The sequence below is a fragment of the Vombatus ursinus genome, unplaced genomic scaffold (genome assembly GCF_900497805.2).
Source record: "Vombatus ursinus unplaced genomic scaffold, bare-nosed wombat genome assembly UNPS02014863.1, whole genome shotgun sequence".
Taxonomy (NCBI): domain Eukaryota; kingdom Metazoa; phylum Chordata; class Mammalia; order Diprotodontia; family Vombatidae; genus Vombatus; species Vombatus ursinus.
This window is the reverse complement of record NW_020954641.1, coordinates 40833555-40857487: the sequence shown is the minus strand read 5'-3', so window position 1 is coordinate 40857487 and position 23933 is coordinate 40833555. Positions and strand designations below refer to the sequence as shown.

The following is a 23933-nucleotide window of genomic DNA, read 5'->3' as shown; positions in this document are numbered from 1 at the left end:
TTCACATATTTCAATGCTACTACTGATCAATAGGCACGAAAATAAAATTATTCAAAATTAAAATAAATTCACCAGACGAGACCAATACAGTTAAACTATCTTGTCTTACTCACCTGCACCATAGATTCTGTTAGAACAGCCTCATTCACCTCCAAGATGACAGTTTTGATCTCCTGATAGGGCATACGAAAAGAACCCAGGAAGATTGCTGCCAGAAAATGAGAAACAAAATGTTCCTTCCATTCTCTTTCAATCTATTCTACATACTGCTGCTGGTATATTTTTTGTTTATTTTTACAACTGTTTTATTAAGTAACCAGTTTATAAAGTCAAACCAGTGCAGTGACTTATTGGGAGAATATGAATTTCCCTCAGTCACATCTTGATCCGCAGCATACAAAGGGCAAGGCAGTACATTAAACACAACACAAATCTCAACAGGGCTTGGTTTAAGTACAACACCCTTGCTCCCATTTGCCCTTTTTATTCCACAGCTTTAAATAACATGTCCGTGGGCTAGAGTCCCCATCCAAGCAGGTGAGATAGAGGTTCTGTGGTTTCCATCTAACATCATAAGTACCCTCTTCCCCATCCCCACTAATCTACTCAAAATACGTGGATTCAACTCCATAAAAATGCTATTAGAAAAAAAAAAGTGCTATTAGAGGGGGAAAGAAGGCCTCATGGAACTTAAGTTCTATAAGAGATCAGAGGGATAAACTAAGGAAGGATCTCCCAGACATATTTCAAGAATTCTGGGTATAATGATCTCAATGCGGTCCAATGCTGCTGTGTCTCCTTCCCTGGAGAAATCCTAGGATACTGAGACTAGATTCTCCTTCTGGAGCCATGTTGGCTACAGCTATCCCCAAATTCAGTAAGAAGGTGCTCTCTAGTATGTTGTAGTTATCCTTAAAACTCTTCAGCTCTAGGGAGCATTTGGCTCTTTGACTCTTCTGGCTGGAAGGCAGACAGGCAACCTGGATAGTTGCTCGAGAGGAAACTTCATGAGACTGTGTTGGATCCTTAACTGCCTACTGCTGCTGCCACTGGGAGCTCTCACCATGGGCTTTGACAGTGGCAGCCAGTTCACTCAGTGCTTCCTGATAGTGCAGATATTCAGTCTGGCCAAAGATGCCAGTCCCACATCGAGCTGTCTCATAGCCTTCTAGCAGGGTATCAGTAAGAGCTTTGCAGACACCCTTTAAGGAGGTGTTTGTGTTTCAAAGCTCCAGCAGATAAGAGCATCAGGGAACGAGGATACCAGCCTTCTGAATGGAATGGGATCTCAGAGGCATGAATAGCATCCAATGCTTTCATCTGTACAGGTAGTTGTAGCAGTTGATTTCCTGGCGTCTTCAGCTGCAAAAATTTAGTATCGTCCTCTTCAAGAAGCTGGGGTTCCTAATTTACATCCGGGGCCTTGGGGAGTTTGATGTCAATCTCTTTCTTCAGATCCTTGGGAGCGTTTTGCTCCACAGGGATATGAGGGCCTCTTTGGGACTTGAGAGCAAAATGAATGATCTGTCTCTTCACAAAAATGAACAGCAGCACAAATACCAAGCTCCTGTAGGCCATCACGAGCACGACATTCACCCTGGACAACCAGTTACCGCCAGACACCATGGTCTCCCTCCAGCTTCATTAGCTTGGGCTCTGTAGTAGCAACGACCCATGGGTTCCTCGGTGCTCCCTGGCCACTTCCTTATGGGGGAAGCCAAAGGTGGGCCTGGTCAGAAAAAATGGTGGCCAGGAGGAACACAGGAAATCTTCCTAAAATACTGCTTTTATCATGTCTTGATTCTGCTCAAAAAACCTTTTAATGGCTCTTCAATGGCTATAAAAGTCCAAACTCTTCATCCTAGAATTTAAAGACTTCCATGATCTGACCCCCTCCAATCTGTTCAGCCTCAGTTTCCACTGCCAGGTTACATTAGCCCTTCATTCCAACCAAACCCATCTATTTGCCATCTCCTGAATGTCCCTTCTTCATCACCACATCTTTGCTATGGAGATGACCTACTTCCTCCTCCTCTTCCTTTCTAAATCGTGTCCATTCAAGTTCCAGATTCAATCTCATTTGCCAAACTACCTGATCCCTCTTCACATTCTTTACTACCTATATTACTCATTTGGAAATTATATATTATTTGGTGGTATCTCTTTTAGGGCAGGAAAGTGGAAAGAATACTAGCTAGACTTGCACTGGGGAAATGTGGGTTCCAATTCTGGCATTTACATTTACTAGCAGTGTGACCATGAACAAATCACATCCTCTCTCTGAGTCCTGTTTCTTTATCAGGGTTATCATGAGGAAAGTACTTTGTCAGATCGAAGATGTTGGAGTTATACTTCCTGAAAGCAGCGAGTTTCATTTTTTGTCCTCATATTCCTAGTTCTTGGTACTGTCTTAATACATGCTTGTTGAACTGAATTGCTACTATAGCTTTTTCATATATGAATGGCACGCCTCTTCAATCATACTATATGTTCTTCGACGACAGTAATCGTCTTTTACACTTATCTTTTGTGTCCCTTACAGTGCCTAGTATGATGCCTTACACAGAGTTAAGTGTTCAATATTTCTTGATCATGCAATCCAATATCAGGAGTTACATATATGTTCATTACATCTTTCTATCCACTATGTTCTCATATGCACAAATCAATATCCAGCCTAACTTCTAGCAACCATTTTCTTATTTGCTTTGTAGTGAAATTTCTGACCCAAAAGTTCATTTTGGAAGCAGAGAGGATAATTAATTTTTGAACCCTAGGACAGACCAAACCTCAAGGATTACTCTGGGCTCATCCGGACCAAGCCAATGGCTCTTCCATTTAAAGAAAATGTCCCCATTACAATGAGAAAGGCAAGAATGTGAAATAAGCAGGTGGAAATTACAAGTCCAGAATCACAGCACCTCAAAAACAGCAAGGACCTCAGAAGCCACCTAGTCTACCCTTGCCTGCACAAAAATGTCCTTCATAATGTCCTTAACAAGTGATCACCCAGTTTTCAGTCCATGATATCCAGGGGAAGGAGGGGGAAGCTCTTGAGATGGTACATTCTGGACTACTTTAATTATTAGGTACAGCTGAAGCCAAGTTGCTAGGAAGCTATTTCCCTTCATTGTGCAAAAGTGAATCACAGTTATACTTACAGAGATTCTGGGCTGTTTTTGAATCCAATACCTTTAGCTCTTTTACTTTTTTCTTTTGCACTGACTTCTTTTCTTCACCACCTTCCTGATCCTTCTTGGCTAGGGAGAAAAATTAGAAAGGTAGGATTAACAATAAACCAAATTCCATCACTGAGAAATTTCAATTTACAGAACAACTAGGGAGATTATTACGTTTCTGCAAGCAACTGCCCAGGGACTCTGTGAATATGGTTAATCTACAGAAGGAATCCTGATGCCTAAATATCAACTTGTCCATAAAATATATAGAAAAAGGGACAGAATGACTTCTTTGTAAATACTATTCCCCCTTCCCCATTTCTAAACACTACTCATCAGTATTCCACATACAAGTCAAATCCAATCTCCTCTAGGAAATTTTCCTTGACTATACACTATCCTAAAAGAAACTCTCTTTCCTTTGAATTCTTATTGTACTCATTGATTGTAACATTAGCTTGGCTATTAAAATACCCTATTATGATACCTCTTAAATAGCCATCTTGAAAATTTCTTTAAACTCTCTATATTATAGTTATCCCTTCCACATCACAACTCTCCCCATAACAGCTGCAATATATCACAGACAGATGCAAGAGATCATGGAACAGACATAAGAAATTAAAGAGGAATTTGGGGGAGTTTTGTGTAAGCTGCAGAGGACACAGAAAAAGCTTAGAAAATCAGAAATGCATAAAATATATGTATAGTTTTGTATAACATAAACATATCTTTTAATATCAGAATAATTCAGACTTCTTCTCTGATACAAAAAGAAGGTAAAAAATTTTTACCTAGATTTTCCAGATAGTGAAGGGAACCATGCCCCTAACCTTAGCAATGTGGAAGGGATAATTGTACTTCTAAACTTTACACATTTATATCCCTTCTATCACCAAATCAATTATAGAATCTACTCCTTCACAGCAGGTTCTGCATCTTCTACTCTACTGCTTTTTATAAGGACAGCAGGCACTTAATAACAAAAATAAATGATATTTATAAGTATTTTAAGGTTTACAAAGTATTTTACATACATTACCTCATTTGACTCTCACAAAAACCCTGTAAGGGAAATACTAGAAGAATGATTCTCATTTTACTGATAAGGAAACTGAGGTTCAGAGAAGCTAAGTCAATAAACATTTATTAAACACTTACCATGTGCCATTCACTGTGCTATGTCTAGCATTAGACAGCTCACTGTCTAATGGGAGAGACAACATGCAAACAACTATGTATACATAAGACACAGACAGGGGACATGGGAGGTAATCTCAGAGGGAAGGCACTAAGATTGAGGGAAGCCAGGAAAGGCTTTTTGCAGATCAACTGTAGGCAGTGTGGTAAATGGCAAAGAACATGAGTTCTAAATCTAGGTTCCTACTGTTGCCTTACTTATCTTGGGTCTGAATTTGCCCCAATTTACAAAACTAGCATCTGAGGAAGGGTACAAACCCAAGCCTTGACCGAAGTCCAGTCAAGTAACCCTTTTCACTGTACCACATTGCCCCTTTTAACATCTAGAAACTGAGTAATATTCTCTTAAAGTTTTATTTATGCCTTTTGTAATCATAACATCGTCCCCAAATATCTACCCTGCCCCATCAAAAACAAACAATTCTATTACACTAACATATCACAATTTGTTCAGTCGTTCCCCAATAAAAAGGGTACCAACTTTATTTCTAGTTTTTTGCTACTACAAAAAGGCCTTCTATGCACATTTTGGCATATCTGGTGATGAACTATTGATCAAAGATAACTAAGGAAATGTACTAGAGTACTAGGAAACACTTAGGAGAGGGAAGCATAGATATTTACATCCAGAGAATTGTGCAGAAGGCAGGGCAGATTGGTCTCTCTCTCTAGGCACTCTGTCATTTTGGTGTCCCTGATTTTCTGATAGCCTGTAGTTACTCCAGTGTCAGGACTTGTGTTTGAATATAACTCCTCATCTGGTAACAAGGAGAAGATCCAAGATAGTGTCCATGTGAGTTCTGAGGGGTATCCTCAACGCTGACCCTCTAAATCACAATTGTTCAAAAAAAAAATCACAATTGTTACTGGAACTGACAATTCAGAAAGCTTATGGATAGTAAAGCACTTAAGACAACAGTTCTGTCACTGCTCAGACTCCAACTTCACATTTCCATCAGAGCAGGAAGAACAACCTTGTATAGAGGACTCCTGTCATGTCTCACTGATGATGGAATCAAAAGAGGAAAGGCTGAGTAATTCTAGTTCAAGAAATCACATGAAGTTTTCAAGGGTCTAGAGATATGTGAATCTTCATCTATCTAGAGATATTTGAAGTCCAGAGATATGTGGTAGCAATAGTAAAAAGAATTTTATTTGAGAGTTCCTGCCAGAAACCCAAAGTGTCTGGGACTCCTCCAGGGCCCACAGGGGAGAAGCAAGGCCTTATACCATCTAGCTAACTCCCTGGCAGTATGTGGAATCAGCATCCAGCTACTGAAACCCTGACCTATTCTGTACATATGAAGTACTTTGCAGATAAGAGCACCAGCTCTTAAATAGGGCAATTGGCCAAATCTAGCCTCCCCAGGCAAGCTTTGCTGATCCCAATGCCCTCCTCCTAATGTGTACTGCTAGCCTTGCCAGGAAATCAGCTCCTAGAGCTTCCCACTCTTAGCCTGTGCACTCCTGGGGCTAGAAAGCGGAATGCTTCCTTTGGTGGCTGAAAGTCAGAGTCACTGACCTACTTCTGAGTAGTTTAGCAAGACCATGAAAGCAGCTTAGTTAAAAGCTTAATGTCCTCAGCTCATCCTATGAGCCTAAGCCACTCTCGGGAATTATATAGGTTAAGAAAATGGGAAGGGCTAGGGTTCAGATGGGAAGGGCTATACCTAGCCTAACCTCTTATTCCCAAGAGATTTCACTATTATTTATCAAAGCAACCCCTTGAGCCTAGCAGCCCCTAAACTAAGAGCAGCACTGAGCTCTGCCAACATAGCAGGCACACTGAGTCTCTGTCACTATAGGTACAATAATATCACTGAGGGAATAAGGGACAATAAAAGATTTGGGAGGTAGCAAGAGCCCAGATATTACATAGTTGACAGACTAAGGCCTCTGTGGATATGATATTCCCCCTTTCTGGTCCTAGGTCCATGACACAGAACCCCTAGTTCTGATTTAAAAACCATTTTCCAGATTTTAGAGAACATGCTACAGTCATGGCAGAAGAGAAGGCTATACCTTTTTTTTTTCCCCAATAACTCCCTGATCTTTTCTATACCTCCCATCCTGCCCAAATATTCCAGTCCTTTCTTCTACTACTTTTTCTGTAGAAAAATACGATCGCACATTGTATCTCAATGTGAAGAGGGGACATCTAGGTTTATCCCTTCTGGGTCCCAATGTACTAAGAGGATCTCCTAGCAGAAATTGAATCTGTTTTCCCTGATTTTTCAAGGTATTTATGACTTCCTATACTATTGGCAGACGATGAATCTCCTAGCTAAGCCTGTGATTTAAAGTCTCACTCTGAGCTCCTTTGTAACAAGGCCCACTGCACCTCTCCAGAGCAGCCTGAGAGAGGGTCTGACACAGAATGTTAATTCCTACAGTATGTAGGCATCTAGCTGGAAAGAGACACTGCTATGCCAGAAGGCATCTATCAGTCAAACACCTCCCTGCTTTAGGCTTTTTGAGAAAGGACTTGCTCCTTCTGTTGCCTAGGAAGCGGGGTGCCTGCAGAGAGGTGTGTCTCTGATGAACCGCAGCTGAGCGGAGGAGAGGCAAGCTTTGTCTCAGCTTGTCTCCTTCTCCTCCCCCTCCCCACCCCAGACTCCTCCCTGGCTAAGTCCTTTTTTTTTCTGCGTCACAAATACAAAATGGAGATATTCAGGGAGGAAAACAATCTGTATAAAATGGCTGAATGCAGCAGAACCAGACAGCTGAAGAGAAGCACAAGGACACCCTCTGCTGTCCAACCTGGGGACCTACCTTCCTTTATTTCTCATTCTGTGCTTCACCAAAGAACCTCCGCCTTCTTCACCCCCACCCCCAACCTAGGAGAAAATAAAGCATGGCACACAGACAAATTTTTTGACATGTACCCTCAAAAGAGAGTTGAAAAGAGGATTCAGAAGCTCGAATGTCTAACTCCCAGTCCATTGCTTGGTCACATTTTGTGTTAACAGACATTCCCTGCATCCACCCAGAGCACAAAATTCCATCATTCCAATTCATGATCTAATAGCCTCTGGGAGCCCCAGGATCACTGCCTTCATTTCCCCAGGAATTCCTGCTGCAGGCTCCTCTCAATGAAATTAACAAACAGGAAGTGGGGAAATAAAGGATTGTCTGACATCCTGGAAACAAAATCCTCAAGGATTTGCCTTAACTGCAGGTGGGGTGAGTCAGCAGAGAGGACCCAGGACACCGGGTAAATATTGCTAAGAACAGATTTAACCTGCTGCATGCTTGGGACAGGGAACTCAGCTAAAGGCACAGCCCCAACCCCAAACCCCAGCCCCCCTCCACCTTGCACAGTGAACAGAATGTTGAACTTGAAATACAGAAGACCTGATTTCAAATTCCACTTTTACACCTTCTAGCTATCTGACAATGAAGCAAATCATTTAAGCCCTCTGAGCCTCAGTTTCCTGATCTGTAAAACAGGGATATTATCTTTAGTATCCTATATCATAGTGTTGTTGGGAAATTGGAATGAGATAATGTATTTAAAGTGTTGTGCTGTTTTTCTTTTAACTTCAAAATGCTATATAAATGTCAGTTATTATTATAAGTAGGTATTACTTCCACATCTACCTCAATAATACCTGCTCTGCTTGGGATGATGTAAATGACAATGCCTAGGAACTCAGTATGGGAATGCCCTTAGTTTCCCTGTGACACAACTCCCGAGAATCCAGCCAGGCACCTCACTGCTAAATGGAACAACAGAGAAAAGAAGAAATAAGGTTTGTAAAAAAGGTTTTGAGTCAGCATTATGAGTGCTTTGTTTCTACTGCCTAGAGAGTCCCTACCTTGGACTCTCCTAAAGCAGGATCAAGTGATAGCACCCACATATATAAGCCTAAAATCACTTTAAGAAATAAAGGGACAGTGCTTTGGGGATTCATGGGCACCATGGAAGAAACAGTCAGGAGCTCTCTATAGGAACTGAGGGCCTTCCACTGAGATCAAAGGAACTGTAAGTGCACATGGACCTGAGCTACATAAAGCAATGAGATAAGGAATGGGCTTACAAGTGCTGCTATAAGGAATGAACAGTTCTCACTGGAGGCTGAGTCCCAAGCCCTAATGAAATAAATTGCCCATATGAAGAATTCCCACTTCTATTCTTCATGCCTAGGACACAGATGGAGGACTCAGGAATATTCAGTACATTCTTAGCTTCAGACAAAAAAAAATGCAAAGAAACAACGTAGTGAGCCTGCTAGAATCAGCAGCCTCTTCTACCCCCAAACAAAATTTCCATAACTAATTTCTCTGCCATTTCAAACTCCTATTCCTCTGAATTTAACAGAATTAAAATGTTATGGGTAAGGGAGGCTGCAGGGAGGGAGAGAGAAGTGACAGAGCTGAGAGAGGCTGAGAAGCAGTAGCAAAGACATGTGGGTCCTAAGGCTAGAGGAGTCAAAGGTTGTCAGGCAGGATTGGGGGGAGCACAAAGGTACACACAGATTGCAGAGAGTACCTATTTGTCAGCTGGGATCTCCAGAAAATAGATGATCATTCAGACAATACTGTTATTCAGTCTCTTTCGGATACTTTCTCAACACACCCAGGGTGACTCAATGAGGGAGTGCTGAGAACCACTCAGTATCAGATTTGGGTGGGTAGGAAATAGAAGAACACGCACTGCCCCAAGCAAAGACTTGAGGTGTGTATCAGCAAAGGCTGGACAAGAATAATCAGCTTATGTTATGTTAAAGAACAACAGGGCTAGAGGGCAGGAGTCAAGACTCAAAAGGAGACAAGAGGAATAAAGAAATTTACTAATAAAGCCAGACTGAGGTGGGGGCAGGGGAATGTGGGGCCCTGAGAATGAAGATCAGAGGAGTCCAGCACAGTCCCAGGAAATTCCCCACTACCCTTCTTTGTTTTAATTCAGGATTTCTTTTTATCTAGGTCACTCCTTTCTCAAATCCTTCAGAGACCTGAAGTAAACACTCCCTCCCTTTCACAAGGGTAAAAAATATATATTTCAAATGAGATATAATGAAAAAGATGATAAGCCTACGTGTTTCTAGACGATAGTAATATGTCTCATTCTTCCTTTCTCACCCATGGGACTCTGTAAACAGACTATAAATTCCTTTGTAACTAGGGTCCTAAAATCACCCACTCCCATTTTATTCCCGGTTTGGAAGGCAGGAAAGGCATAAGGCTTGAAGCATGAAAAAAAAGAACAGATGGAGAGAGCACCCTGCCCCCAGTCTGGCCCTGCTGATGCAGCTGCTTATTTTTGTCATAGTCCTGTTTTCTTCCCTTCTTTGTTCCTGAGGTGGAGGCCAGGAAGAGGAGGGGGGAGCGGGGGAGGAAGAGGGTGGAGAAGAGGGGTGACTCGTCACTGCAGATACTGAAAATCACCTGATACTCTCCCCCAATCCCTAGCCTCTGACTTCATAGTTTGGAATCTGAGCCAAAGTAGCTCAACTGCGCTCGCCCCGTGGCTTAAAAGAGCAATGCAAGAGAAGAGGAAAGGGGTGAAGAAGCAGGGAAAGGTGCTGTGTGTGGGGATTCGGAGCTGCTCTCCTGTCCTTAGGGGGTCCTAGGGAGAAGAATAAAAAAGTTTACCCTTTTCTGGGTTGACCTTTCCAAAAGGGGATGTCCATGGCACTGAGGGCAAGGCTAGGATGACACAGAAGCTAAAGAGATGCGTCTGTACTGTTCTTTACAACAGCACCCCTGGAGCACCTTCTCCACCCAGACCCCTAGGCTTTGGGGGCATCTCACCAACTGCAGGGGGGAGGGGGAATCTGGACAATATAGCCTAGAGTCTCTGAGCTTAGCTTGGCCTTCCTCTTTCATCAACTGGGCTCTCATCCTGCCAATAACAGGACAGAGGCAGAATGAAGAAAACACTTTCCTTAGGAGGGTGGTGAAGTTGAAATAAAACTGCCCCTGACTGCAAGAATCCAGGGCTTCAGGGACAAAGCTTGCAATCAAGAAGGCTGTGGGCCCTCTTTTCATGGTCCTTTTTAACATAAACCTAAAAGGCTAAAAGATTCTGGTCGGTACCTGGGACCCGAACATTTAAAGATCAGACTTGAGTTAAATACTTCTCCAGAGCACAGGGAAACAACTTCTGCCCTGGATGCTGTGGGGTCTTCATGAAAGAGACAAAGTTCACCAGATGTTCACTCCATATTCCCAAGCACAATAGATATTTAAGACTCTATCACCAATAAGCCCTAAAGGAGGCTACATAAATAATGATTTAAGACTGCACTCCCGCCTTAAGAGAGCTTCAGTTTATGTTTTTTAATGTTCTCAGTGTCTAAAAACTTAGGAAAACATAAAGCATAAATTACCTCAGGAAATCCTCAGAAAGTATTTTGTCTATCAGGAAAAATACCAAGGATTCTGATTGAGACTTCTCACTGAGCCTTGGAAAAGCATACTGGATGTGGAGTTGAGAAGACCTGGGTTAGAATAATGCCTTCAACACCTACTAGCTGTAGGACTGTGGGCAAATCCCAATCTCTATAGGTCTCAGTTTCCTCATGTGAAAAGTAGGGATAATAATGCCTTTAATAGCTGGGTTATTGTAAAGCTCAAATGAAATAATGTATGTAAAGCACTTTGCAAACCTTGAAGTGCTAAAGAAATATCAGGTATTATTTTTAAATTGAGGTGAGAATAAAGGAAGGCCAAGACTACATATACACCATACCTGGCCTCAAATCTCTAAGTTTCAAACTTTTGAATCAATATTAAATCCAGCCAGGTTGATGTGGTTAGCAAAATACAGGGAAAAAGGTAATCTGACAGAATTCCAGGCAATCCAACGGCTTTAGATATTCTGGTTAACACGTCAAAATATACTCAGGAGGAAAAGACTCCTGCAGTAAACACAATCTACATGGCAAGTGTTCTCGGCAGGTAATTTCTTTATTGCCAACACTACACAGTATTGCTGAATGGTAGGCCAGGACCATGCAAAAGCATTATGGTCTTATCAGCAAGCCTGATGTTTTAAGATATGTTCCTATGTGAAACAGGAATTACTAAACAGTTAAGGGTGAAAGGCACCCCCATATAAATTCTCATAGCAGTATTCTTCCTCTCAAAAGCAGCTTTGTAATTCAGGTATACCAACTACCACAGGACCATCAGATCTCTCTTTTCTTCCCAAATCCTCATTTCACATTTCTTAAAGCCCTCCTTTCTCCTTCTGAATACATCTCTGCAAAGTTGCTGTCGGATCTTCCTGTCCATGCTCAGTTATTGAATATCTGAACAACTGTAGTGTTATCCATGCTCATCTCCCAACCATTTCTAATCTCTTATGACCTCAATCATTCCAAAATTTTGCCATTTAAGACATATTCACTAATGATGGCTCTAATTACATTTATTTTCTGGCCCTGATTGGTACTCCTCATTTTCTTGTCAATTTATTTTTCTCTTCTAGCCTGGCTCATAGAGGCTTTTCTTAGTCTATTTTCTCTGAGCATTTTTTCCTCAATGTTTGTCAAGCCACAGTCCATTTGTACTTCCTTAAAACTCCTCGTGTCTTCAGGAGGCCCATCTTGATGAAGTTTAGAGTAGTTCAAAGAAGGATGATAAGAATATAAGAGTATAATATTCCTAAGTAGAAATAAGTTCACTTCTTCACTCACAAAAATCTTTGCATTGTGAACATCCATCCTCCAAAATGTCAACTGCAAGGAGGAGATATGGATATTTTGTACACTTTTAGTATATGACACTGAAAAAAAAATTGGGGACTCTTGCGTGTGTGTGTGTGTACACATTACTTAATCGAGGAGAAAAATTTAATCAGTATCAACATGAGAGAACAGCTTCTGGAATAGTAGAGAGAAAGAAATAGAAACTAAAGTCATGGTAAGGTTAGCAAACCTCAATACGAACTTAAATATTGAGGCTGGATAATCTACAGAGATATTTAGGCAGTCTGTGTTTTAGATTAGCAGTAAAAGGAAGCATCTTCTGACGTTAAGTCTTGAGTATGTGGATAATGGTAGATGTAACACAGGATGTAAATTATGTAGCCCAAGACATCTAGAATGGCAACACAGTGCCTACTAGACCTACCTGCTGGGCTTTTCAAGGGTTTCCAAGACTGTGGAAGGCTCCTGGGGCAGGTGAGTGGAATGAAATAACATGAGGGAGGAGAAAAACATTAATGATCTGAACCATTATATAGAAATGTTTTCTGAAAATGAAGTTCTGTTTGTGTGGCCTAAATGATATTCTGAAGAAAATATCTTAAAATACATGATCTTTGACTAAATATTCTCTGTAATAGAAAAGGCAGGACCATAGTATTGTGGAAAGAAACCTAGACTTGGAGTCAAAAGACCTGGATTCAAGTCTTGGCTCTGATATTTATCCATTGCATGACCCTTCAGAGCTTCTGTTTCCTCCCTGAAAAATGTAAACAACAATATCCTGCCTCTCAGGGTTGCTAGGAGGCTCCGATAAGATAAGTTAAAGCACCCTGAAAACCTTAAAGAGCCATGTAAGTGGCAGTCACTATTATTAATGCCTCCTTTACAAGGTTGCTGTGAGGAAAGCACTTTATAGCGCAAGTTACTGTTATTCTGAGTTAGAGACCAGGATCATTGGTCAAGATTTTGCAGGTTCTAAATATGGATGAGAAACACAATAGTAGCAGTGAAGAGTAACTATGAAAACGTCCTCTCCTCTTTATGCCACCAGGAAGCACTGATACGTCCCTAAGGCCTGGCATAACAACAAAAACAAAAACAAACAAAATAAAACTCTCTAGTATCTATGCCATTAAAAAAACACCTCAAAATGCCCACTTACATGTCCCTATGAGACTATGGATGAAAAGGGGTAGGAACCTTTTACAAAACAATAGAATGTCAGGGATAGAAGGGACCTCCTGAGCTATTTAATCCAACTTACACCTGAACAAGAATCTGCCCTACTATTTCTCTAACAGGCAGCCACTCATCCTTTAGCTGAAAATGTCTATTAAAGAGAAACATACCACTTCTCCCAGGGCAACCTATTCCCATTTTAGACAGCTCTACTTGTTAGGACATTTTTCTTTACATCAAAACTAAATTGGTTTCTCTGTAAAATTTACTCCTTACTCTTAGTACTGCCATCTAGGACCAAGCAAAACAAGTCTAATTCCTTTCCTAATAAATACTTGGAGATCCCTATCATGGTCCACACTTGCTCCCTGCTCTATCCCTTCGAGATCTCCAATTTGTTTTAACTGATCCTCATGTGGGGCTTTCATGAGGCCCTTTACCCATCTTGGTTACCTTCCTTTGGGCACTTTCCAGTTTGTCAATGTCCTTCCTAAAAATGTGGTGCCAAGAACTGAACACAATACTCCAGATGTACCCTGAGCAGAACAACACAGAGCAGATTTATCATTTTCCTAGTCCTGGACACTATGTGGCCCAAGATCACATCAGCTTTTTTGACTGGCATACCAATCAATTAATAAAGCATTCATTAAGTTCCTACTATGTACCAGACATGTCTTAAACACTAATGACACAAAATGAGCTTCTTGTCCACTCAAGATCATTGTAGGACAAACTTCAAAGTAGTCACCCATTCCCACTTTGTACTTATGAAGCTGATTTTCTGAACCCAAGTATTTTCTGGAGGACACTGAGCAGGCTCTAATTTCCCAGTTTCTTTTACCTTAACTATCCCTCAATCACCCAAAGTATTTTCTGACAAGAAGCAGAACATTATATAGCCTAGAGGTGAATAAAGTCTCTGGAATTATTGCATCAGACTCTATACTAGAGAAACAAAACAAATCTAAATCAGTAATGAAATTGGTGAAATGTGCCACCTGATGGTGAAAACGTTAAGTGCATTCTGCATCAGGCAAATTTTAGATATTGAATTATTTCAGTACTTTAGTATATGGTCCTCAAAAGTTGCAGAGACCAAAATATTTTGTCTTCCTTCAGTCAACTTCATGATAGGCTCCTCCAAACCTAGCTAGGCAGGGCCTTGGACAACAGGCCACCCCTAGGCCTATACTCAGGAGTTTGGTAGGTAACTTGTTTATACTCTGCTGACATAACTCAGGGTCATCTTCTACACCATAATGAGGTATTAGAGTAGGATTTTAGTGGAAAAAGTATTGCAGTGCTCAAATTTTAAAAGAATGGAGCCTTGAACTGCCTTTTATCTGGCATCGTGCCTCCTTTAGCTATCCCTCCATCAGCTTGGTGAGTTTGTTGTGATAACTAGATATGGACCTGGGCACCAGTATGTTTGACCACCGATGCTTCCCCAGCCCCCCAGTACTATCTAAACTCATCCATAAACACAATGCCAGAAACAAGTAAATTCGTGGAAGGAAAGAACATAACTCAGACTAAAAACAGGCAGAATAGCCTGGAAAGCTGTTACAGCTTTAGAAAAATGTAGAGGGTAATGACTTAAAACATTGACAACTCTCAGACACAGGCTACATGGGGAACAACAAGCAGACAGAGTTAGAATCACAGAATTTTGAAGCTGGAAAGGAATCTTCTAACTCATGTTTCAAATCTCTTATCTTTTCCAAATAAGGAAAGAGAAAAACTAGAGGGGTTAAGTGATTTTCTCCAAGTCTGGCAGAGCTAGGACCAGAGCCCAGAAACCTTACTGCTTGCCCAATGCTCTTTTCATTCCATGTCACCACTTCTTTATGGCTCAGTACCTGTGCTCAGGTATCCCCTGCCTAAAGGAGGGTTTAGCCCTACAGTAGAAAGAAGAGTAAGGAAGAAAAGATTAAAATTAGCAAAAATTGTTAGAGTAAGATATATACATAATAGGTTGAGTACAAAGTCCCAAAGCAGGACCCATACAATGGAGTTGGATGGAAGGAAACTAAGGAAAGGATATTTTTCAGGGTCTACACTTCCTCCTTAGGAAGAATGGCTCTAAATAAAATAAATAAACAAAAAATAAAAATTAAATTAAATTCTAAAAAATAATTCTAAATTCCTTATAAATAAGCTGGATCTGAAGACATACTAGGCATCAAATGGCAGAACTTCTGGAGACCTATTACTGTCTGTGGCACTCTTTTAGAGGCAATATTAAGCCTAACACAAAAAGAGAAAAGAACTAGAAGTTACGGAAAAATTCCAGTTCTTTCATTATTATAATTCTGGTGGGACCATATATTCTGGTAATTAGTGACTGCTGAGTCAAATTCTAAGCTTTCCAGAGACTAAATAATACATCCGGGGCTGGACCATTTCAGGAAGCATTCTTTGCAGCCTGATGGATGATCAGTATCTTTCATATTTTTAAATTACAAGAAATATAACAAAAGGGGCCTGACACCTCTAAAAATTCTGCCTAATGAGAAAGTCTGTTAACTTGCTATCAGGAAATTTGTCCAACTTGCTTCTCGGTAAGTAGTCTGACCCCACTCCAATCCAATAGGAAAGACAATCTGCAAAAATAGAATCCTACAAAACTGGCATAAATAGGGCAATGAAGTATAGAAATGCGAGCATAAAAGTACACTGTCATGCCACGTCCTTACAAAATCTTGATCCTAAATAGCAAGCCTGCAGATTTAACTGAATATTTCCTATTGGGAGTGGAACTGCTTAGATGCCACCTGGTGGACAGAAAGGAGAACACAGGCAAGAAGAAAAGTAAAGACTCCTTTTTCAGAGGATTCCATCCTACTATGGACCCCTTCTGAAGACTGCTTAAGTAGCTCCAGGGAAGTTACAGTCAAGTAGGCCTATCAGCTTTCTCCCTGATTTGTATACCTTGCCCTGAGACTACTTTAGGACCCAGGAATTAGGAGATACCACAGCCTTGCTTCACTGTGGAGCTTCTTCCTTTTCCTTGAGTTGTTTAAATGGCCCAAACTTTCCTAAATTAGGGTCAAAATTTGAAATGTACAGAATCAAAGGATCACTGGTCTAAAGCTGTAAGGCATCTCAAATGCTACTGAGTTTGAATTCCTCATCTTACAAATAAGGAAACTGAAGCCAAGGGAGGTTAGATTTTAAGTAATCGAGGGAACAAGAACCTTACAATTTTCGAAACTCAGTCTTCAGATAGCCTAAATGGAACTGCTTGTTTTATCTCTTCATAAAATAGGAAGTTTACACATTGGTTTGCTAAGTGTCAGGGGGCACATGTGTATGACGAAACAATGGCATTCGTGTCTCTCAAACATTGCTAGAAATTGAGGAGAGTGGACATGAGAAAGAGATCTACCTAATTAGCTTCCCATTCTACTCTGGGTAGACAATATATTTGGCTTTCAGCAAACAGAAGAAAACTGCATGGTCCTGGGGTGAGCCTAATTAATCAGGGAAAAACCAACAACTAGAACATACTGAACAACACAATTTTTGGAGGGCATTGGGCAAATCAAGTTCTATACCTTAGGGTTATTATTATGCCAGGGGCTTTTTAATTTTGTTCAGTTTTATTTTTGTCCTCCCCTCAGCCCAGGGGGCTTTACAACAGCCACTATTTTGTCAAATGTTTGCTGAATAAACAAACATTTCACTCAATCTCGTACCATTGCTGGAATAATGATTTTTAGTGTTCCCCCTAAAACCATTCAATAAGCTTGACTGGAAGATATGTCAGCCAAAAGAAGAAAATTAAATATTCATTTCACTGGGATTCATGGAACCTAGGTTCTCAAAGGTTACATGAGATGGGCAAAAGCTACCAAACTGGAGAGGCTTTTGGAATGAACCCTGTGACAGATTTTATCTATTGTCCAAGGCCAGTTCAGAAAATCTTAATGACCAAATTGGCTGCAAGGTAACTGGCTACAGAAATGGTCACAGAAATTTTCTAAGACCTACAAAGTTGCTGGTGATCTGTGTGAGTGAAAAATACTCATGTTAATAAAATCACTCATCCTTAAAATGTTAGGATTAATTACTACATAGATATGAAATATTCCTTAATGAAGATAACTCTGGGTAATAAAAAGCTGAATTGTAGTGGGGCAAAAGTTATCCCAGAGTTCTAGACAGGTCTGCTCTTTCTATTAATAAGGGGGTTCTAGAACAGACTGTATTATTCTCTTACTTAGAGTAGAGAAAGAAAAGGTCTAGGAAGGAATATAGGGCAGTAAAAAATGGCAGCTCTAATAAAGACTGTTGTCTGACAAAACTGTTTAATCAGACTCACAAAATTCCGAAGTTAAGGGTTGAGATGGTTGAGACGAAATTTTCCTAACAAAGTACATACTCTACAGGTGTTCAGCAGAAACCCCTCAACTAGGTCAGCGTCATTTACCAAGAACATCATGTATGGAAGATGTGAGATCTCTCAATAAGGAATAAGATAAATTTCTCTAAGTTTAAAAAGGCATGGTTTTAGAGTCAAATGCCATTTTGATATCAACAGGTCCTTCTGCTAAGGAAATTGTACCTGATTTAAGAGTTAATCCTGTATAGTCAAATTCTAATGAGAATAATGCCACAAAAGCTCTAGTTATAACTGATATCCTAACCAAGGATATTTATAAATTTACTTCCATCAAGCACTTACAGAGTTCTTATAAGCTTCAGAATTCCCTTAACACAATTCCTATTATAACAGATAGAAGGGTTAATCAAATTACCACAACACACTACCTAGCTCCAGAAAAGTCTAAGGACCCTGAACTCTAGGTTTAAAGACTCTAAACGTGAAAAGTAGAAAAGAGATGCCAAAAAGAGTCAGTGTTCTTAAGAATCTCAACCATTATCTCCATACTTCAAGAAGTGAAACACATGAGAATTTCTTTCAAAGGGCATTACTTTGAGAGAGGATTAGAAGACATAATAAAGAGAAACATACAGAACAAGAAGGGTGACACAAATGCTTTCTAAAAGAATTTTTAAAAATACTTATTCATGGAAACTTCCCTAAAATTTAAAGCAGTCTGTGACAGAAGACACTTCAGTAGGGAATGGGAAAAGAGGGCCCAAAAATTTTAGTTACACCTGAATTAAGTTCTAGATTGCATCCATTTATTTTTAGTTCCATTAATATTACAGAACTTTGGAAATACATTAAGTTAACACAAAACATTAAGTTTTGTACTCAGTGAAAAAGAATAGAGTGGGTCTTAGTTATAGGGTTTATCTTAAAAAATAAGAGAATTACTGCACTGTGGGAAACAAAAAGGAGTGAAAACCTGTAAATTAGCTGATAGTCAAAGTTTCCCTGAGAAAACAGATTTTCATTTTCTTTATATAAAATATCAGAATGTAATGTTCAAATTCGGTTTGTGTACTAGGTCTTCCAGATTAAGCAAAGAGGCAGAAGGCTGCATCAAGGAAGGGAAGGGAAATAAAGAGAACTTAAACCAGAACTAGGACCATGAGCTTTAGTTCACAAACAATTCCAGATCCTGCTACCCATGTGGAAAATGTTAAAAATATACTTTTGCCATATTTCAGCATTTCAAGGATCTGTGATTTGACAGATGAGGCATTCTGTCTGCCAACACTGATCCTAACTCCTATATCATAACTCCTTTGGTCTTTGCCAAATTGCCATGGCTAAAACATTCATTACTCTGCGTACAAATCTAGTGACAGGGCTCTCTGAACTCCAATAGACTTGTCCTTGAACAGCCAACATAGAATTCATCACCAATTCTATGCTCACAACCTTTCTAGCTTCACAGGATCTATAAGACCTTTGTTAAACAAAGCTTGCCTCCACACCATCAGGTGATCAGAGAACTTTTGTCCCAACTTTAGTCACAAAATTGGAAGTAAACTTGGTTCATAAAGGATATAAATATAGAACCTCATCACTGGAAATAGCTCCTTCATCACTCTGGGTGGTACCCAGACAAATTCACAAACAGAAAGACAGCAACGAAAAAAGAGGAAAAACTGACATCAATGCTTATAGGAATCGGTCTATCGGTGACAAGGTGGTAGAGAGGGAGTTTATCCATCAGTGGACAAGAAGACTGAAGTCAGTTTTCTTTGATAAAGATCCTAAATGGGCCTGAGGGAACATTAGCACATCTAAACTAAGGAGACGGAAGACAATTGTTATCCAGAATTTCAGCAGTGAGGGTGGAAGGTCCCCAGGAGGCAAGAGGTCACTTTGCCGTGAGGACTAGGACAAAGAGACAGCACTGAACCCTGCCGGCTCACAGCACTATACAAATGCTTAAGTCACTTCCAAGAGCTACCAGAGGTACCCATCAGCCTGTCAGGCTCCTTACTGAAACAAACTAAAGTGTAATCTTGCCCCATCAGATTAGAGAAGAAAAATTACAACTGTCACATTATAAATATACTCATTTTGCTTATGGGAGGGGAGTGTGCACTGAAACTATGCTTATTCATTTCACTCATTGGGTACACATGTATGTCTAGATAACAAAAGCACAAGAAGGAGATGAAAATGCCAAATTATAGGGGGTGACAACTTCTAAACACTACACCCCTGAGGAGAGAAGACTAAAAATACTCCCCTCTCCTACCACTCCTCACCCCATTCCAAGGAAGCACAAAGCCAGTATGTCCTTAGAAGGAAAAAATGGGGAAATACAGAAAAAAGAAGTTATTTTGTTGTTGAGTTGTTTTCAGTCATGTCCGACTCTATGTGACTCCATTTGGGGTTTTCTTGACAAAGATACCAGAATAGTTTGCCATTTCCTTCTCCAGCTCATTTTACAGATAAGGAAACTGAGGCAAACAAGGTTAAGTGACTTGCCCCAGGTCACACAGCTAGCAAGTTTCTGAGACCAGATTTGAACTCGGATGAGTTCAAGAAGATAAGTCTTCCTGACTCCAGGCCCAGCTCACTATCCACAAAGAAGACAAATCAGCTTTTATAAAATGCAATGAAACAGTATGAGAATTAGAAAAATACCTAAAAGGGCAGGAAAGAAGTCACATGATGCCTGGTTTCAAGTTCCAGCTCTACCTCTGATTAACTGTAATTTTGGTTAAGTCTTTTGACCCTTCTGAACCTCAGTATTCTCATTTATAAAATGGAAGATGGCAACACCTGTCCCTACCTTATAGGGCTACTGTGATGATCAGATGAGATAATGTATATTACAGTACTCTGAGCACATATATAGAGAGCTTTTATGAATATACAACTCTATACAAATATAAGGCTTATTAATAACAATAATAAGCAGGGGAACATATGAGACAACATCATTTCCCAGAAAAAAAAAAGCTAATAGGTAGCTTGAATAATGCCTTAAATTCATGCAGAGATTTCTTTCCTACTAAGTTAGAGGTGTCCTTACAATACTTGTTATCCCTATGAGATCCTAGAAAGTTTAAAGAACATCATGCCATATAACTCACACATGGCCTCATTCAGAAAGAACTGAATTCCCAATATTGTGACTCAGTTACCTGAATACTTCTCTTTGCATTCACTCAACACTACTTTTCCTCTCTGCCTCTTTTTGTTTCTCAATTTGAGAGACCCAACTTTAATTCTATGAAATTCTCTGCCATGCTATACTCACCTTTGGAAGCTGCAGGAGAAGTGAGCCAGGGTGAAAAAAAAACCCATCAGAAGTTGGAATGAAATGAGAGAAAGAAGAATCAGATCTAGTTCACTGTTATCTGTAGCCAACCACACACCCACTTCAAAACAATCTGCTAAGACATGGCAGGCACAAGGCAGAGTCGGAGCTAGATCATTCAGTGTGCCCTAGGGCACACTGAAATCATAGAACCTGTAGGGATGATATGGCTATTCAGCAGAACTTGATGTAACCACATGATAAGTCTGAAATGGTTAAGCCTCATTCACTCCAAGGAAACTTATCTTTCTAATCCTATTATCCTCAAAAAAAAAGAAAATGTGTTTGTTTTTCCTAAGAGACAAGTCCCATTCTAAACCACCCAATATCTCCTTCCTACCCTCAATATCCTTTTCTAGCTTAATCAAGGCTGATAAATTCCTCCTCCACAGGGTATTCCCTGGACCTGAACTGTCCCCTGAAGGAAAGTACTCACTTTTTGTCTGGGCTGAGAAGGTAAGCGTGAGCTTGGCAAATAGCTCACTGTTCTCAAACCGGTCCTCTTTTACCTTTGTCCAAAAACAGTCCTGGGAGAGATCCTCAGCAACAAACTGCAGACACAGGCAAGGTCTGGAGTCAGTATTACAGGTTCTATACTTTCCCACTCATGATAACAAAATTCTAGATATGGAAAGCAGCTATACAAATTTTAAAGCACCAATTTAAAGGACTAAGGTTCCAACAAAATGTTACGAAGCAGCTACAATTTTTAAAGCTGAAACAAGAGATATGGACTTCAGATTAAGACATAAAGAAACTTCTTTAGTTCTGTCATCTCTCTTAACTCCAGACTCAAAGCTCTCTAGCTCTAGTAACTCTCAGACTCCTGATACTGTGGTATACGCTTTTCACTAAAGCTAATTCTAAATGTGTTAATTTTGTCAGGTGAATAAATCAGTCAACTGACCCCATCAATTTTTTTATTTGAACCTGGGCCCTAGGAGAAGGCCTAACTCAGAATCCTAATGATTTCAAAATACCCTCTAGCGAGGTTAAGCTTAGACATGGTTTTTGTTAAAGTTCAAACAGGAAGAAAGATACAGGTGTATGTATTTTAATGACAAATGGAATCTGTGACTTTTAAAGCAGGACAATTATCAGCTGCCTAAAAACTTTGGAATAGCTGATTATGAAATTTTTGTTACCTCAATGCTGCCATCTTCTGGGGCAAAAGGTAAAGTACACTAAGTGGATAATAAATCCAAAATTTAAAAGCCAGAAAAATGTATGCTGAATTCTCTGTGGAGGTAAAAAGGTACTCTGTATACATAAGAGCCTTAATAAATCATTGTTGAATGGTGCCAATCCTGGAACTCTGAAGACAGACTGGGCCAAAGGAAAGTAAGTTTACCCACTTTAAAAAGGTTGAGGCATGAACCAGATCCAACTTTTTGACCACGGGCTTTCGAATTTGGCAGCAACTCTCACCTTGGACCAGTTTGGCCTTCGGAGCTGCACCTCTGGCTTATAAAGCTTCTTTGGAACCAATCCATGGGGCAGAGCTGGAGGCGCAGTCACTCCTAGACCCCCAAATGCAGGGGGGGGAGGAGGCACACCCATTCCTGGGGGAGGTGGAGGGATACCAGGAACCCCTGAGAGTGGAGGGGGTGGAGGAATTCCAGCACCACCAGGTAAGGGGGGAGGAGGTGGGGGCATTCCAGCACCTCCAGGCAGGGGAGGGGGAGGAGGAATGCCACCTCCACCAGGGAGGGGAGGGGGAAGAGGAATGTCACCTCCACCAGGGAGGGGAGGGGGAGGAGGAATGCCAAATCCACCAGGCAGGGGAGGAGAAGGGGGTGGAGGAGGTATACAAATGACAACAGGTAAAGGAGGGGGTGGAGGTGGAGGGGGTATAGTAATACCACCAGGCAAAGGAGGGGGTGGGGGTGGAGGTGGTACAGTAATGCCACCAGGTAAAGGAGGGGGTGGGGGTGGAGGCAGCACAGTAATGCCACCAAGTAAAGGAGGGGGTGGGGGTGCAGAGGGTATGCTAGAGTTGCCAGGCAAAGGAGGGGCAGGGGGAACAGTATCACTGCTAGGGGCAAGATGAACAGAAGAGACTACTGCAGCTGAAAGAGAAGCCACATCCTTCTTGGCATTTTCCAGCTCCTTTGACAAACTGGCAACCTACAAAAGAAAGCAACATCAACAAAAGAAATCAAGCACTTTCCACCTACATTCCCAACAAAGGGTAGTTCATACTGATTCTTAGGCATGCCTATCTTGAGGCTTTAGAATGACCAATTTCAATAGGCGGCAATATACCCTACCTTCACCTGCCCAGATGTTACCTTTCCAGTAAGCTGAGAGACTTCAGCCTCCAGGTCCTTTTTCTCAGTAGCTAATTGTTGTTTCTCTGCATCCAATGTTTGCTTCTCTCCTTGGAGGTCCTGGAGCTTCTGTTCAAAGTCACTCTCCATCTTTTTCATTTCCACCTGTAGCTCATGCCGGGCAGTTAGCTCTGAATCCAGCTAAGGGGAAAAAAAAATCAATATTCCAGGAAGCTACTCTATCTCCCAGGGCAAGGCACAGAACTTTCTCTGTAACATACCACATGTTACTATTTTACCTCTGGAGTTGCCCCATACCAGAGGCAGTGACTAGGAAGGGAGAATGATAATGCCTTGACTCTAAAACTTGGGAGTTGAGAATGTGGATCTTAGATATTATTTTAATGGTCTTCTCACTTCTGGGGTCAAAGCTATAGGTCTGAAGTTTAAGGACATTTCCTTTACTCAACCTGGAGAGTTTTGGGGAGTAGCCTACATTTTTATAGCGCTTTAAGATTTACAAAGCAGGGACAACTAGGTGGCACAGTGGATAGAGCACCGACCCTGAAGTCAGGAGGACCTGAGTTCAAATCTGACCTCAGACCGAACACTTAACACGTACCAGCTATGTGACCTTGGGCAAGTCACTTAACCCTGACTGCCTCACAAAAACAAAACAAAACAAAACAAAACAAAGATTTATAAAGCAAAGCATACAAAAGGGGATTTGGGATCAAAAGTCACTCC

At 40.8% G+C, this 23933-nt stretch overlaps 1 protein-coding gene and 1 pseudogene across 5 annotated transcripts in view; both read right to left on the bottom strand.

Annotated features, from left to right (window-relative positions):
• DIAPH1 (diaphanous related formin 1) overlaps window positions 1-23933 on the bottom strand; it is an 84906-nt gene that overhangs the window by 16916 nt on the left and 44057 nt on the right. For 3 of the 5 annotated variants that reach the window (XM_027841955.1, XM_027841956.1, XM_027841958.1), the window contains 5 exons: window positions 23208-23387; window positions 22345-23043; window positions 21353-21467; window positions 3162-3260; window positions 114-208 (listed from right to left, as the gene is read on the bottom strand). In XM_027841955.1, the coding sequence (XP_027697756.1) occupies window positions 114-208; window positions 3162-3260; window positions 21353-21467; window positions 22345-23043; window positions 23208-23387 (1188 nt within the window). Of the gene's footprint in view, window positions 1-113; window positions 209-3161; window positions 3261-20856; window positions 20866-21352; window positions 21468-22344; window positions 23044-23207; window positions 23388-23933 lie in introns of all 5 variants that reach the window. The other 2 variants (XM_027841954.1, XM_027841957.1) reach the window with 1 other exon arrangement.
• Window positions 223-3152, bottom strand: LOC114027802 (annotated as a pseudogene).